Source organism: Leptonotus elevatus, chromosome 20 (assembly GCF_054856555.1).
Source record: "Leptonotus elevatus isolate MCC_2025b chromosome 20, RoL_Lele_1.0, whole genome shotgun sequence".
Taxonomy (NCBI): domain Eukaryota; kingdom Metazoa; phylum Chordata; class Actinopteri; order Syngnathiformes; family Syngnathidae; genus Leptonotus; species Leptonotus elevatus.
Window position 1 is genome coordinate 1,689,309 of NC_141258.1, and position 15,692 is coordinate 1,705,000.

Below are 15,692 nucleotides of genomic sequence, written 5' to 3' on the forward strand. Positions count from 1 at the left end.
GTGCTTTTTGTGGCGTTATTTCAGCTTTTTGAGGTTTTGATAGGACACACCCCATGAAATGAAGACTGCCCAATCACATCGCAGCACAGAGCAAAAGTCTACTCCAATGTAAACAATGTTTGGTCTGTTAAAAAAAAAAAACATATCCAATTTTTAATGCTAACTTATTTATTATATATAATAAAGTATATAATAAAATAACACATACATATATATATATATTTTTTTAAACGAACATGTATATATACTAAGACGTTTATTTTAATTTTTTTAATAAACATATATTGAGGCGTTTTTTTTTTTAAATAAATAAAAAATATGGCCATGTGTAGAAAGACAATTTTTTTAACAATCATGTCTAATAAGGCGTTTTTTTTTTAAACGAACGTATAGTGAGTCGTTTTATGTTTAAAAAATGACCATGTCTAGTAAGGCTTTTTTTTTTTTTTAATGAACGTATATTCAGGCGTTTTTTTTTACATAAAAAATGGCCATGTGTAGTAAGGCTTTTATTTTTTAAATGATATAGTGAAGCGTTTTTTTAAACGAACATCTATATATAGTAAGATGTTTATTTATTTATTTTTAAACAACCATGTATTTGAGGCATTTTTTTCACAATCATGTGTAGTAAGGTGGTTTTTTTTTTTAAATGAACGTATAGTCAGGCGTTTTTTTTTTTTAATGAAAAAATGGCCATGTGTCGTAAAGCTTTTTTGTTAATGACCAAGTATAATAAGGCGTTTAAAAAAAAAAAGTATAATAAGACGCTTTTTTTTAAACGAACATGTATATATAGTAATAAGTTTATTATTATTATTATTTTTTAACAACTATGTATTTGAGGCATTTTTAAAAAAATGTTGAGTGAGGTGTTTTTTTCTTTAAATGAACATATAGTGAGGTATTTTTTTTGTTTTGTTTTTTAAATGGCCATGTGTAGTAAGGCATTTTTTTAAATGACCAAGTATAGTAAGGCGCTTTTTTTTTAAACTAACATGTATATATAGTAAGAACCCTAATCCCATACCGTTCACCTAAACCGAACACCGCCGTCAGGAGACCCGAGGGGACCAAAGAAAACAAAGGAAAGTGAAATCCAGCACCGGCCAGACACCATCCACCGGGCCACCAACAAGAATTCCTCACCAACTCCAGAAAAACCCTAACCCTAACCCTAACCCTAACCCTAACCCTAACCCTAACCCTAACCCTAACCCTAACCCTAACCCTAACCCTAACCCTAACCCTAACCCTAACCCTAACCCTAACCCTAACCCTAACCCTAACCCTAACCCTAACCCTAACCCTAACCCTAACCCTAACCCTAACCCTAACCCTAACCCTAACCCTAACCCTAACCCTAACCCTAACCCTAACCCTAACCCTAACCCTAACCCTAACCCTAACCCTAACCCTAACCCTAACCCTAACCCTAACCCTAACCCTAACCCTAACCCTAACCCTAACCCTAACCCTAACCCTAACCCTAACCCTAACCCTAACCCTAACCCTAACCCTAACCCTAACCCTAACCCTAACCCTAACCCTAACCCTAACCCTAACCCTAACCCTAACCCTAACCCTAACCCTAACCCTAACCCTAACCCTAACCCTAACCCTAACCCTAACCCTAACCCTAACCCTAACCCTAACCCTAACCCTAACCCTAACCCTAACCCTAACCCTAACCCTAACCCTAACCCTAACCCTAACCCTAACCCTAACCCTAACCCTAACCCTAACCCTAACCCTAACCCTAACCCTAACCCTAACCCTAACCCTAACCCTAACCCTAACCCTAACCCTAACCCTAACCCTAACCCTAACCCTAACCCTAACCCTAACCCTAACCCTAACCCTAACCCTAACCCTAACCCTAACCCTAACCCTAACCCTAACCCTAACCCTAACCCTAACCCTAACCCTAACCCTAACCCTAACCCTAACCCTAACCCTAACCCTAACCCTAACCCTAACCCTAACCCTAACCCTAACCCTAACCCTAACCCTAACCCTAACCCTAACCCTAACCCTAACCCTAACCCTAACCCTAACCCTAACCCTAACCCTAACCCTAACCCTAACCCTAACCCTAACCCTAACCCTAACCCTAACCCTAACCCTAACCCTAACCCTAACCCTAACCCTAACCCTAACCCTAACCCTAACCCTAACCCTAACCCTAACCCTAACCCTAACCCTAACCCTAACCCTAACCCTAACCCTAACCCTAACCCTAACCCTAACCCTAACCCTAACCCTAACCCTAACCCTAACCCTAACCCTAACCCTAACCCTAACCCTAACCCTAACCCTAACCCTAACCCTAACCCTAACCCTAACCCTAACCCTAACCCTAACCCTAACCCTAACCCTAACCCTAACCCTAACCCTAACCCTAACCCTAACCCTAACCCTAACCCTAACCCTAACCCTTAACCCTTAACCCTTAACCCTAACCCTAACCCTAACCCCTAACCCTAACCCTAACCCTAACCCTAACCCCAACCCCAACCCTAACCCCTAACCCCTAAACCTAACCCTAACCCTAACCCCTAGACCCTTGACCCTTGACCCCTGACCCCTGACCCTTAACCCCTAACCCCTAACCCCTAACCCTTAACCCTTAACCCCTAACACATTTTTGTTAAGATTTTTAATTTTTAATTTTTAATTTATTTGGGTTTTTTTTGTTTGTTTTTTGTTAATTTTTATTTTATTTTTTGTTTTTTATTTTTTAACTTTAAATTTATTTTTATTTTTTTTATTAAACTGAAGTGAGAGACATAAGCATAAGAGTTGCGGAATGACGAGCGCCGGCCAGTGCCTTGCCCTTGGTATCTTGACAACCGTCCAGTCAATATGATGAGGCGGGAGATACCCGGGAGTTAACCCCTTTCCAAAAACCTAACCCTCAACCTCACCCTAACAAATTTTTGTTAGTTTTTACATATAAGCTCTTTCTTTTCTTTTATTGTGCCCACGCCTGAGGAAGACCTCTCAAGGTCGAAATGTCGCGACGGGCACTAGTTTTTTTTTACACTTCTTTTCAATTTTCTTTTTCTTTTTTTCAAATCGTTTTTGTTTCTTTCTTTTGTTTTTGTAGAATAGATATATTAAAAACCAAAATAAATAAATAAATAATTGAAAAAAACTAAACAAATATGATGTATGATAATGGTGATGACTGGACCGTTGTCCAGTATGGCAGACGTCGCCAACGATTTGGGGAACAAAATAGGCAGCAGGGGGGTGGCGGTCGACCCCGCTGGTGCCAGGGAGGGCAAGAGCGCTGGGGGATGGACAGTGCACCTCCCTCCTCCCGCGGAAGGAGGAATCCTGTTCATAAACCTAAACCTAAACCTAAACCTAAACCCTAACCCTTAAACCCGAACCCGAACCCGAACCCGAACCCGAACCCTCCAACCCTAACCCTAACCCCTAAACCCTAAAATGGCCATGTATAGTAAGGCGTTTTTTTTTTAATGAACGTAGTCAGGCGTTTTATTTTATTTTTTTAAACAACCATGTATTTGAGGCAATTTTTTTTTTGAAAGACCATGAGGCGTTTTTTTTTTTTTAATGAAAGTATACTGAAGTGTTTTTTTATTTTTTTTATTTTTATAAAAAAGGGCCATTTGTGGTAAGGCGTTTTTTTTAAATGAACGTATAGTCAGGCGTTTTTTTTTTTTTTATATAAAATGGCCATTTGTGGTAAGGCATTTTTTTCAATGACCAAATATAGTAAGGCGTTTTTTTTAAATAACCAAGTATAGTTAGGCGCTTTTTTTTTTAAACAAACATGCATATATAGTAAGACTTTTTTTTTTTTTTAAACAACCATGCATTTGAGCATTTTTTTTAAATGACCATATCTAGTAAGGTGTGTGTTTTTGAAATGAACGTATAGTGAGTTTTTTGTGTGTTTGTTTTTTTTAAATAAAAAATGGCCATGTGTGGTAAGGCTTTTTTTTTTTTATGAACGTATAGTGAGGCGTTTTTTTTTTAATTAAAAAAAATGGCCATGTGTCGTAAGGCTTTTTTTTTATGACTAAGTATAGTAAGGCGCTTTTTTTTTTTAAACGAACATGTATATATAGTAAGACGTTTATTATTATTTTTTAAAACAAACATGTATTTGAGGCATTTTTTTTTTTAAAAGACCATGTTTAGTTAGGCGTTGTGTTTTTATAAAAAAAATGGCCATTTGTGGTAAGGCATTTTTTTTCAATGACCAAGTATAGTAAGGCGTTTTTTTTTTTAAATGAACGTATCGTAAGGCGTTTTTTTTTTAATAAAAAATGGCCATGTGTAGTAAGGCAATTTTTTTTAAATAACCTAGTATTTGAGGGATTTTTTTCACAACCATGTGTAGTAAGGTGTTTTTTTTAATGACTAAGTATAGTAAGGTGTTGTTGTTTTTATGAAAGTATAGTGAGTTTTTTATTTTTTATTTTTTTAATATGGCCAAGTGTAGTGAGGAATTTTTTTTAATGAAAGTATAGCGAGGCGGGTTTTTTTTCAAATAAAAAATGGCCATGTGTAGTAAGGCATATTTTTAAACGACCAAGTATGTATTTTTTTTTTTAATTCATGTTTTTAAATGATGTTTAACTATGAATTATGAAGTGAGAATGAATGAATGAATGTAACATTTAATAAAAACGCCTTTAAAAAGTTTGCCTGACATCACTATCTGCTCGCCAATAAAGGCCTATTGTGTTTTGTTTTGTTTTTTTGTTTCGCTGCATGGGGAAAAGTGCAGCCGTACAGTGTTTAACCCGGCGCTTGGGTGGGACAAAGCGACCGCTCGCGCAGCTGGACCGGCCTGCTGACTCGGCGCTGTTTTGCCACACTTGGCTTTTGTCTGTGCAACCCGCCGGTTGTATAAATGCGACGGCCGCTGCCGCATCTAGAAGGTGGCCGGAGCCGATCTGCACTTGATCTCAGCGCCGATTTAACGCAGTCACAATGAGCAAGGTAAGTGGCAAACCCAAACGTATATTGCTTCACGGTGTCAATCGCAAAATTTGCCAAAGGAAAACCTTGGATAGTAAGGCAAAAAAAAACAAAAAACATTGTGTATAGTAAGACTAAAAATGGCACGATGTGTATAAGGCAAAAAATCACGATGTATAGTAAGGCAAAAAAAAACAAAAAAACAGACTAAAAATGGCACGATGTGTATAAGGCAAAATATCACGATGTATAGTAAGGCAAAAAAAAAAAAAAAACCAGACTAAAAATGGCACGATGTGTATAAGGCAAAAAATCACAATGTATAGTAAGGCAAAAAAAAACAAAAAAACAGACTAAAAATGGCACGATGTGTATAAGGCAAAATATCACGATGTATAGTAAGGCAAAAAAAAACAAAAAAACAGACTAAAAATGGCACGATGTGTATAAGGCAAAATATCACGATGTATAGTAAGGCAAAAAAAAAAAAAAAACCAGACTAAAAATGGCACGATGTGTATAAGGCAAAAAATATCACGATGTATAGTAAGGCAAAAAAAAAAAAAAAACAGACTAAAAATGGCACGATGTGTATAAGGCAAAATATCACGATGTATAGTAAGGCTAAAAAAAATAGTGTGATAAGATTAAAAAATAAATAGCATGATGTGTAGTCAGAGATTGTATTTCTCTGCAAATATTTTCATATTTTTTTAAATTGTGATTATATTTATTTATTTATTTTCACCCCCCCCCCCAATTAGAAAAAAAACCCATTTATTTTACTCTCCAAAACTTGAATGGGACGCTTTGCTCGCGCAGATCGTCTTCTTTGAGGATCGCAACTTCCAGGGCCGCCACTTCGAGTGCAACGGCGACTGCCCCGAGATGCAGAACTACTTCAGCCGCTGCAACTCCATCCGGGTGGAGAACGGCTGCTGGGTAGCCTACGAGAAGTCCAACTACGCCGGCTACCAGTACGTGCTGCACAAGGGCGACTACCCCGACTACCAGCGCTGGGCCGGATTCAACGACTGCATCCGCTCCTGCCGCCTGGTGCCGCCCGTGAGTCGCCACCATTTGCAAAACAACTTTTTCCTCACCTTTAATGAGAAGAAAAAAACACACACACACAACAATGAAATACTTTTCTTTGTTATTCATACAAAAAGAAAAAAAACTTATGGAAAAACGTGTATCTCCAAATGTGTTTTTTTCTGTTTCTAAGAAGAAAAAAAAGATTCTTTGATTTTCATGCAAAAGAAAAAAAATGAATAATGGGATCACCACATTTTATTATTTTTATTATTATTATTTACATTTTTAGCCTTTTTTTGCCAAAGGATAAAATATATTTTAATTTACTTTATATGAAAAAAGAGAACTTATTTTAATTTTTTTGTTTATTATGTATTTTATATTTATTCTTATTTTCATTTTTGCATTTAGTATTGTATTTATTTTTTTATATAACGAAAAAAACTCACTATATGTGTCAAATTATATAATAATAATATATTTGTTATATTTTATTTAGTATCAAAGACAATAAAGCAAATAATACAAATGCATGCAAATACAAAAACAATACATTCATGTCTTGTGGAAAAACATGTATATCCAAATTTGGTAAGTTGTCCACACAAAAAACATTGCAAGATTTTTTTTCCCCCCTAAAAAGAAATTTTGTATGTACAAAGAAAAAAGATAAAACGTGTATCTCCAGAAAAATTAATAACAACAATGCATTAATGTTTTTCATATAACAAGGAAATACATAATGTTGTGAGATTGTTGTAAAAAGATTTTTAAAAAATTCGTCTGACAAATTTTGTGAGTATTTTCAGAAAGTTTGTCGATGCACTGAGAATGCAACAAAAACGAAAACATTTATCTTCAAAAATTTAAAACAGAAATGAGCCGAACGCTAACCGATTTTCAACATACAAAGTAAATACTTATTTGTCCGAAAAACAACCGAGGCTAAAACGTTTTTTTGTGGCGTCTCGCAGTACAACGGCAGCTACAGGATGAAGATCTTCGAGCGCTCGGATTTCGCCGGTCAGAACCTGGAGCTCATCGAGGACTGCCCCGACTTGAACCAGCGCTTCCACACGCGCGACATCTCCTCGGCCAACGTGATGGAGGGCTACTGGATGCTGCACGAGCACCCCAACTACAGGGGGCGCCAGTATTTCCTGCGCCCCGGCGAGTACCGCCGACACAGCGAGTGGGGCAGCGCCAGCCCCACCATCGGCTCGCTCCGACGCGTCACCCAACTCAACTGATTTGTTTCTCTTGTCCGAGCGCCGCCATCGTGTCGCCGTCAACATTGTGTCACGTCCTGTTCATATCTTGTCTATTTGCTGTGCCAAAAATAAATTCAAAAAAAAAAATAGCCGCCTGCTAGAATGTTTTTTCTTGCCTTACTGAAATGAACACAAATAAAATCTTCATAAAAGTTAACTTGCTTTTTTGGTGGTTGAATCTTAAAAAAATGTAAGATGAAGAAAGAAAAGAAAACCATCGCTACATGTTGTACTGCCCTCTGGTGGAGAAAGTGTTGTATGACCCTCGAGTGCTACCGTAGCGCATTGTAATCCAAGCAATGCTCCTACACGAGTGTTGAAACCTAAAGAGTTTCATTTTGGCTCCAGAAATATTTGTCTGTCAGTATATTATTTTGAGGAGTGTTGGCTCGCACTAGGTTATTGAATCGGATGTTTGAAATTGCGTTTTAAGTTCCAATGTGACATAAGTTACGAGCCGCTAGTTAGCGTAGCATTTAGATGCCCATGTAAACTAGCATCATGCTAACGGCTAAAAACGATCCCGTTTTTGTAGGGTTTGCAGCTAATTAGTAGTAAATAATGCAAATTTATATGTTTCAAACTTTAAATAACATGATTGTAAAGTCTCGTTATGTTTTGTATGTTACAGTTTTCATCCAGTCAATGGACAAAAATGAAAAAGCATGATTTTTTTTTTATATATGTATAAATATATACATGAATGTTCAAATGTTGTGTTTGTTCTTTTCAACATTAAATGCTTCAGAATGAGCATAACATGATCGAAGTTTCATAACTTGCTTTTGATGTTTACATTTTAAAACAAAAATCTTCAACAACAAAAAATATTAAGTAAACACAATGATTAAGCGTACTTTGTTTTTCTGGTAAAAAGAAAAAAAACGTAAATTTTACATTTATCTTTTTATTTTTGTAAAAAAAAAATAATAATAATGTATGCATAGTAAGACAAAAAAAAAGGCATGATATATATAAAGCCAAAAAAAGTAAAGCAGCCATGTTATTTTTACAATCAAGTAATCAAGGAAGTAGCTAAATTACTTTTTAAAATCAAGTAACCAATAAAATAACGAAGATACTTTTAAAATCAAGTTCTCAGTGAAGTAACTCATTACTTTAGAAACCTATTAATCAGTAAAGTCACCGAGTTACATTTTCAAGGTAACGGTGTGTTTGTGTCCGCACATGTGTGTGTTTGTGCATATTGATTGTCGTGCAGTAAGACTAAAAATGGTGTGACATATCGTAAAGCAAAGCGATGTACGGCAAAATGAAAAAAAATATATCTCAAAGTTTTTTTGCCGTTTGCGCGCACATTGTCATCCATTATCATCAAGGCGAGCGGCGGCTTCCATCTTCTTTTGTAGGCCCGCGTTGCTATTAAAGAGCACTAGAGGCTAGCAGCGGATGTACAACAAGTGCGCGTCTTTAGCAGATCACATGGCGCCATGAAAGACGTCCACGTTAGATCCACATCACACGCGTCAAAGACACGCCGTCAAAGTGTCCCGCTATTAGCCCCGAGCCAGCGGGCGGGAAACTCTCAGAACCAACACGCACCCAAAAAAATATATATAAAAAAAACCCGCTGCTCATGCATTTTACATCAGCCCGAGATTCGTCTTTCAGAAATAAATATCAATTATTGAAATTGTTAATTAGGCGCCGCGTAATTGGCCGAGATTCACATGAATAAATAACTGTAAGCATTAATTATTGATTGCGAAAGAGAGGCGGAAAAGAATCGAGCGCGTTTGGGAGTCTCTTAAGATCAACAGCGAGAGGAAATATGAGTTTTGGCCTCCAGTAATGTCCAATTAAAGGATTTGCGCCTTTTTGTTTCTGCGCCAGTCAAACACTTTGGCGTTTCGTACGGATGGACGACGATTCCCCGAAGACGCTCGGCGGGCAGGCGGCGTCAGGTCGGATCAAGCGGGAGGTTAAGACACGGACGTTTATTGTAACCTGGGCTGCCGGTCGCCTCTTGTGGCTCAAGACAGATGGCAGCCATCTTGCGTTGCCACTCTTACTGACAACTTGTGTAAAATGTGTGCATTTATTCTCAGTTCAGTTTGTTATTCAAATGAGGGGGCGGTCCTAAGCGTGTTTTCTTTATTTCCACATGTATTTGTATTTTTTAAAATCTCGTATTTATATCTGTTTTTATTTTCTCTTTTAGTTATTTATTTATTTTGGCATTTTTGGTCTTCCAAAAATTGGGACCAATGAAATGTGCATTGAGAGCTGAAGCATTTTTGCTATAAAGAAAGAAAATAACACACACACACAAAAAATGAAACAGCGGAGAAATCAATGAATTCAAGTTCGGCGCACTTAGCCAGTGGCAACGCAAGATGGCCGCCGCTGGCTTTGCTACAGAATAGGCGCCATTAGCAGTCCATGTTATGCATCTGTTGATTATGGAGGGGGCAAAATATATATTTTCTTTATTTACGGTGAATTTGCTAAATTTTTGGACATATTGGGCTTAAAGGCAAAACATCAGATAAAAAGAATGACAAGAAGGACATTGGTATTTTGTTTTTTAAATAAGCACGAAATATGGCATATTGGCAATGACATTGTGTATAAAGGGTTGATCAGATGTGAATTCTAAAATGCAAACTTTTATGAACAAGCGATACGCAAACCTTCAAAATAAAACACATCGCATAATAGCTTGTTTAATAAATGCTAAAAGTCGAATAAATGAAATGACTCGACATTAAATAAAAAAAAAAATTACGCGAACGACAACAACTTTGGAAGTTCTTCCACCAACGTCGTCCGAAAAATACTTGCATGTGGCGAAGATGTTTTAGTCGTAGTGTTCAATTAAAACGGGGACGAGAGTGCTCCACTTTTTTCCCGCCTTTTGAACGGAGACGATTGTGGAGTTTTGTCTGCGTCTCTTTTGGTGCCGCGGCGCTGATTGAAGGGGAAAGTAGTGCGTTTGTTGGACTTCTTTAGATGATAAGAAGCCCCAAAAAAATCCTGTGATTCCCATTGTGAAGTCTCCTTCTGGCTCTTTTTTTCATTTGTGACGGCCGGATAATTAAACCTCTGTAGTATTGTCTTGCATCTTTTCTCTTTCTCGCAGCAGCGGCGGCGGCAAACGGGGCGAGATTCCCCCCGTGGGCCCCGCGCTCGTAAAAGACATCAGTCGCGTTTCTTTCCTTTCCAGCCCTCCGTTCATTTGCGGGACGAGACGTCGGCCGTGTCGAAGCAAATTCTTCCACCTTTGAAACCAAATATCCAAATATTCTTTTTTAAGGCGTTTTAAAAAAAATGCTACTATATTATTATTCAAGGAGAGGCTTCATTTAAGAAGCCGCCATCTTCTGACGACTCCCCGATGGAAATGGAGATTATGAATTGTGCGAGTGCTCGTACCATTTCATTGCGATGTAAAATCCTGTGATCGCTTCAGAAAAGTTATTAAATGAACAACTTTCATTACATTCATATTGAAGATCATCATGATAAGGGTACGAAAGCGGGATCGACTCTTTATGAAGATATGAACCAGGAAGTACGATTTTCTTTGAATTTAAAAAATACAATAAAATAAAAATACACCAAAAAATTTTTTTACTTCATCGATATTGATCTAAAAATGTTGTGCTTCTCCTTTTTGTCTTTGTTTTAAAAATCACAAAATTTGGTTAAAAACACGTATCTCCAAATTTTGTAGGATTATTTTTTATTAAAAACTGGTTCTTGTATTCATGATTATAAGTAAAATGTGTTCAATAATTAATATCTATTTTTAAACTTTGTGGGTGGCTTCTTCAAAAAAAAAAAAAAATCCTCTAATAAAAAAAAAAGTTTTTTTATCTAATGAAATATATGTAACTCATTTAGTTTTTTATGATTAAAAACAAAAATATTTCTCAAATATTTTCTTCTCCCTGGGAGGGTGTAACCAAAATATTTGAGAACATTAATGAGACAATTTGGAGATGCATGCTTCTCAATGGACAGCGGTGATATGTTGTGTATTTTAGGAGTGTCAGGCAATAAAATTTTTGAGTCCTAATTAATTGCATGACTTCAAAAGTTAACTCACGATTAATCGCAAATCTTATATCTGTTCTAGATGTACAATAAAATGTACAATACATTATTTCCCTGAATTTTCATACTCATTCAACTCGTTGACTTGCAGCCATTTTCACCGAAGAAATAATTAAAAATATGTCCCGTACTGTAAAAAACGAGTGTTATATTGATTTGTGTTGTGTGCATAATTAAAATAAAGACGTTGGTGACAGCTCGGTGCATTTTTCTTTTCATATTAAGAGCAATCTCATCTTTAACATGAAATAACTTGTGAAATTCTGTACATTTTTAAATTTTTTAAATACAACTTGACCTCAAATATATGCATTATTATTACTGCAACATTTTGACATGTCTGCTGTGTTACGACTAAAATTCCCCCAGTACAGGCTTTTGCATTAATCACATGTAAAAAAAAAGGAAAAAAAAGAAAATAGTGGCCTTAAAGGAACTTTAAATGTACTCAAAATGAACCCACTAATTGTGACATTTTTTTGTGCAAATTTCATGGAAAATTCCCATCATAATAATAATAAGTAAGAACTCCTGTAAAGTCTTTCGACGAGCGACGAGAAAGAGACGAGAAAAGGTTTCTTCAACTCAGCTGCTGCCGTTCCTCGTCCGGACCCGTGCGCAGATCCTGGTGGAGGAACTCGATGGTGCCCGGCTCGCTGAAATCGGCGGCGGCGTGGCCGTCCCCCCGCAGGACCCACTTGGTGGTGAGCAGCCCCTCCAGGCCCACGGGGCCGCGGGCGTGGATGCGCGCCTTGCTGATGCCCACCTCTGCTCCTGCGAGCACAAAAATCAAAAAAGTAGCAGACGAGGAGGAAGAGCTGGCGGACAACAGAGAAGTCACACGCACGCACGCACGCACGCACGGCACGGCACGCACGGCACTCACCCAGTCCAAAGCGGTAGCCGTCGGCGAAACGGGAGCTGGCGTTCCAGAAGACGCAGGCGCTGTCCAGCTGCTGCAGGAACCGCTCTGCTGTGTCCTCTGAGACAAAATGGAGGGAAAAAAGATAAATAAATATGTACGCTGTGTATTTTTCTACATGTTTTGGCCACAAGCACTTTTGTGGCGTGGAGAACTTGGACTTTCCAGGGAAACTTTGCAAAACTCTTTCTGTGTGCACTTACTTGCTTTCGACTTGTTTTGTTGTTTTCAAGTGAAAGGGAAAACCTCTCAAAATGTGCACAATTTAAAAAATAAATACGCAGCTGTATTTTGCAATGTTCTAATGGCTTAAATCACTTTTTTGTCCTGCTAAAAAAAAAAGAAAGTACACATTTTGCATTAAAAGATTGGAATAATTTGGGGGATGTTTTTCGCACAACCCTTTTTCATTCATCATTTTTTCATTTTTTCATTCATTAATTTTTTCATCTTCATTCATTCTTCACCAAGTCTGTCTATTTTATTTATTTATTTTGCGGGGGGGTGAAAAAAAAAAATTTGTTTAATGTTTTGTCTTTTCAAAATTGTGTGTGTGTGCCGTTACTTTTTTTATTTTTGGTTCTCAAAAATCCCCCATTGAAAAACATGAAAACATGTCCAAATGTGAGTTTAAAAGTGGCAGTTATCTGTTTTTCCAATAAAAGAAAAATAAAAAATATGGAAAAAAAATCAATCTTTGTCTTGTGTATAAAAATAAACTCACTAGGGATGAAAAAAGTGCATCTACCCCAAAAAAAAAGTATAAATGTTTTTGTTATGCAAATAAAGAAAAAATCTTTTTTTTCTGTCTACAAAGAAAATAAACAAAAAAAATGTTTGAAAATGTTTTAGTTTTTTTGTTATTGAAAAATAGTTTCTGCTAAAATTTTTATGTTTTGAATAAAAAAAAATTAAATATTTTTTAGATTAAAAAAATAATAATAATTGTATTCAATGAAAAGTATGTCCAATTATATGCAATTTTTGTGTGTCTTTTTGGATAAAATTCAACCTCAGTTGAATGAACACTAAAAACTATGGGTCAAAAATGGACCGATACTCTATTTGGGTCAATTTGACCCAACTTTGAGTCAAGAAAATGGGTCTTTTAGTGTAAAAAAAAAAAAAAAAAACACCTCATAAATATTGGTCAAAATTGGGTCATTTTGTATGAAACAACCCAGAAAGTTGGGTCAAATTGACCCATAAAGTGGATTGGTCCACTTTTTTATCCATAATTGGGTTACTTTGGACCCAACTGTTTTTAGAGTGAATGTTGAATGTATTTCCATGTCATGTGTGTTTTACGTTTGCCTAACTGAAAAAACAAACAACTTTGGCTGCTTTTCAGCCAAAAATGTGTTAAATGAAAAACTAACAAAGGTGTGTGTCTTCACATGAAATGTTGTTGCTCTGTCCTCTGTTGCGGCGTGCGTACCGTTTTCCGTGACGATGACGTCAGTGTGGGAGCTGCCGTACTTGTGGATGTGCTCCACAGCCGCCTGCGCGCTGTCCACCACCTCCATGCAGCACTCCAGGTCGCCATATTCGGTGCGCATGGAGCGAGCCTCCAGTGGGCTGAACGTCAGGTAGGAGGCGAGGCGGGGGCCGGCGTGGATCTTCACCTGCTCACAGCACCACAACGCGAGATACGCCAATCACTCACTTTGAGGGGTTAACTTTTGACAGTAAAAAAAATAAATAACCACAAATATCTCGGAACAAAATATAATTTTTTGGGGTGGGGGGTCAATACAATAATGTTTTATATAATAAAAAATATTGATAATAAAAAACAACTTGAAAAATGTTTCTGATGAAAAGAAAAAACTCCTTGGAATTTTTTTTAGCTTTTTAAATCAGGAAAAAATAAACAATCCCTTTGTAAAAGAGAATCACAAAAATGTATCAGATGAAAACACTTATTACTATATATATATATATATATATATATATATATATAATATTTTTTTTAATTATAAATTATAAATAAATATATATATATTTTCTTTTATTCTTTTTTTTAACTTTCTATCACCCTCCAAAAAAAACTAATAAATAAAAATTCATGACAAAATGTGTTAGATGAAGAACACTTATTTCCAAATATAGTGTTTGTTTTTTTACATTGATAAAGAAAAATAATTTTCAGATCTAAAATAAATTTAAAAAAATGTTTCCAATTAAAAGAAAATATTTTGTGAATATTTTCTATCATCTAAAAAATAGGCAAAACTGATTTGTTTTCCCCCCAAAAAATGTTTTTTAATAAATGTTTTAATGGAAAAATCATTTGTGATTTTTCTACTCGTAACAAAATATGATTTTGGCTGTTGGCTGTTTTTAGCTTGTGTGCGTGTGTGTGTGCGTGTGTGTGTGTGTGTGTGCATGCGTGTGTGTGCGTGTCTGTGTGCGTTCAGTACTCGTTCTGTGCGCAGCATGTCAATGATCTGGTCGAAGAGCGGCATTCCGAGGACGTCCCGATGGATCAGCAGTGTTTCCATGGAGTTGCACGCCGCCGGATAGTCGCACTTGGAATCTCTGACTGCAACCACATCATCATCCTCATCATCATCATCATCATCATCACCTGGTTTATTTCCCTTCACGCACACGGAAAGTTTTCAACCTTTCCGAAATCCCTACCGATTTTGAGAGCTTTGTCGGCGCCGGCTTGGGCGTCCACGTACACGTGGCAGATGCCGTGGCTGCTGCCTAAGACGGGGACGCCTCTGGCGGCCCGCCGGACGTCTCGCAGAAGCTGGGCCGAGCCGCGGGGGACGATCAGGTCGATCATCTCTTCCATTTGGCAGAGGTCCCACACTTCCTGTCGGGTTCTCACCTGGTAAGAAACATTACAACAAACAAAAAGAATGGCAGATGAAAATAATCTGAAAACCTACACTTTTTTTTGGTCTTTCTAACAGAATAAAACATTTCTTGAAAGAAATGTTTCTCCATATTTTCATGTAATAAAAACAGAAAAAAACTAATGAAAAACTGTTGCGGGAAAAAAAATAAAAATTAAAATTAAAATTAAAATTAAAATTAAAATTAAAATTAAAAATAAAAATAAAAATAAAAATAAAAATAAAAATAAAAATAAAAATAAAAATAAAATTAAAAATTAAAATTAAAATTAAAATTAAAATTAAAATTAAAATTAAAATAAAAATAAAAAATAAAAAATAAAAAAAATAAAAAAAATACAAATAAAAATTAAAATAAAAATAAAAAATACAAATAAAAATAAAAATAAAAATAAAAATAAAAATTAAAATTAAAATTAAAATTAAAATAAAAATAAAAATAAAAATAAAAATTAAAATAAAAATTACAACAAACAAAAAGAATGGCAGATGAAAATAATCTGAAAACCTACACTTTTTTTTGGTCTTTCTAATAGAATAAAACAACAT

The 15,692-nt window shown here is 36.2% G+C and overlaps 3 protein-coding genes across 3 annotated transcripts in view; 1 reads left to right on the forward strand and 2 right to left on the reverse strand.

Annotated features, from left to right (window-relative positions):
• The first annotated feature begins 4,819 nt into the window (after positions 1–4,819).
• Positions 4,820–7,428, forward strand: LOC147156316 (gamma-crystallin M2-like). Its single transcript, XM_086065069.1, has 3 exons — positions 4,820–4,983; positions 5,785–6,027; positions 6,975–7,428. Exons 1-3 carry the CDS (start codon positions 4,975–4,977, stop codon positions 7,248–7,250), a joined length of 528 nt encoding a protein of 175 aa, XP_085921195.1. The 5' UTR covers positions 4,820–4,974; the 3' UTR covers positions 7,251–7,428.
• A 4,503-nt stretch (positions 7,429–11,931) lies between these two features.
• aldh18a1 (aldehyde dehydrogenase 18 family, member A1) lies at positions 11,932–15,070 on the reverse strand. Its single transcript, XM_086065168.1, has 5 exons — positions 14,920–15,070; positions 14,697–14,863; positions 13,712–13,898; positions 12,238–12,333; positions 11,932–12,125 (listed from the first exon to the last, which is right to left on the reverse strand). The coding sequence occupies exons 1-5, from the start codon at positions 15,068–15,070 to the stop codon at positions 11,932–11,934; spliced, it is 795 nt and encodes a 264-aa protein (XP_085921294.1).
• Positions 14,969–15,692, reverse strand: part of LOC147156318 (uncharacterized) — a 24,416-nt gene continuing 23,692 nt past the window's right edge. The window contains exon 8 of the mRNA XM_086065169.1: positions 14,969–15,115. The gene's annotated coding sequence lies outside the window, so the exon portion shown is untranslated. The remainder of the gene's footprint in view (positions 15,116–15,692) is intronic.

Coding starts and splice junctions, on each gene's coding strand:
- LOC147156316 (XM_086065069.1), top strand. Junction 6,028..6,974: donor CCTGCCGCCTGGTGCCGCCC/GTGAGTCGCCAC, acceptor GGCGTCTCGCAG/TACAACGGCAGCTACAGGAT.
- aldh18a1 (XM_086065168.1), bottom strand. CDS start 15,070: ATGATCGACCTGATCGTCCCCCGCGGCTCGGCCCAGCTTCTGCGAGAC. Junction 13,899..14,696: donor ACATGCTGCGCACAGAACGA/GTACTGAACGCA, acceptor TGCTGTGAGCAG/GTGAAGATCCACGCCGGCCC. Junction 12,126..12,237: donor CGGCTACCGCTTTGGACTGG/GTGAGTGCCGTG, acceptor TTGTGCTCGCAG/GAGCAGAGGTGGGCATCAGC.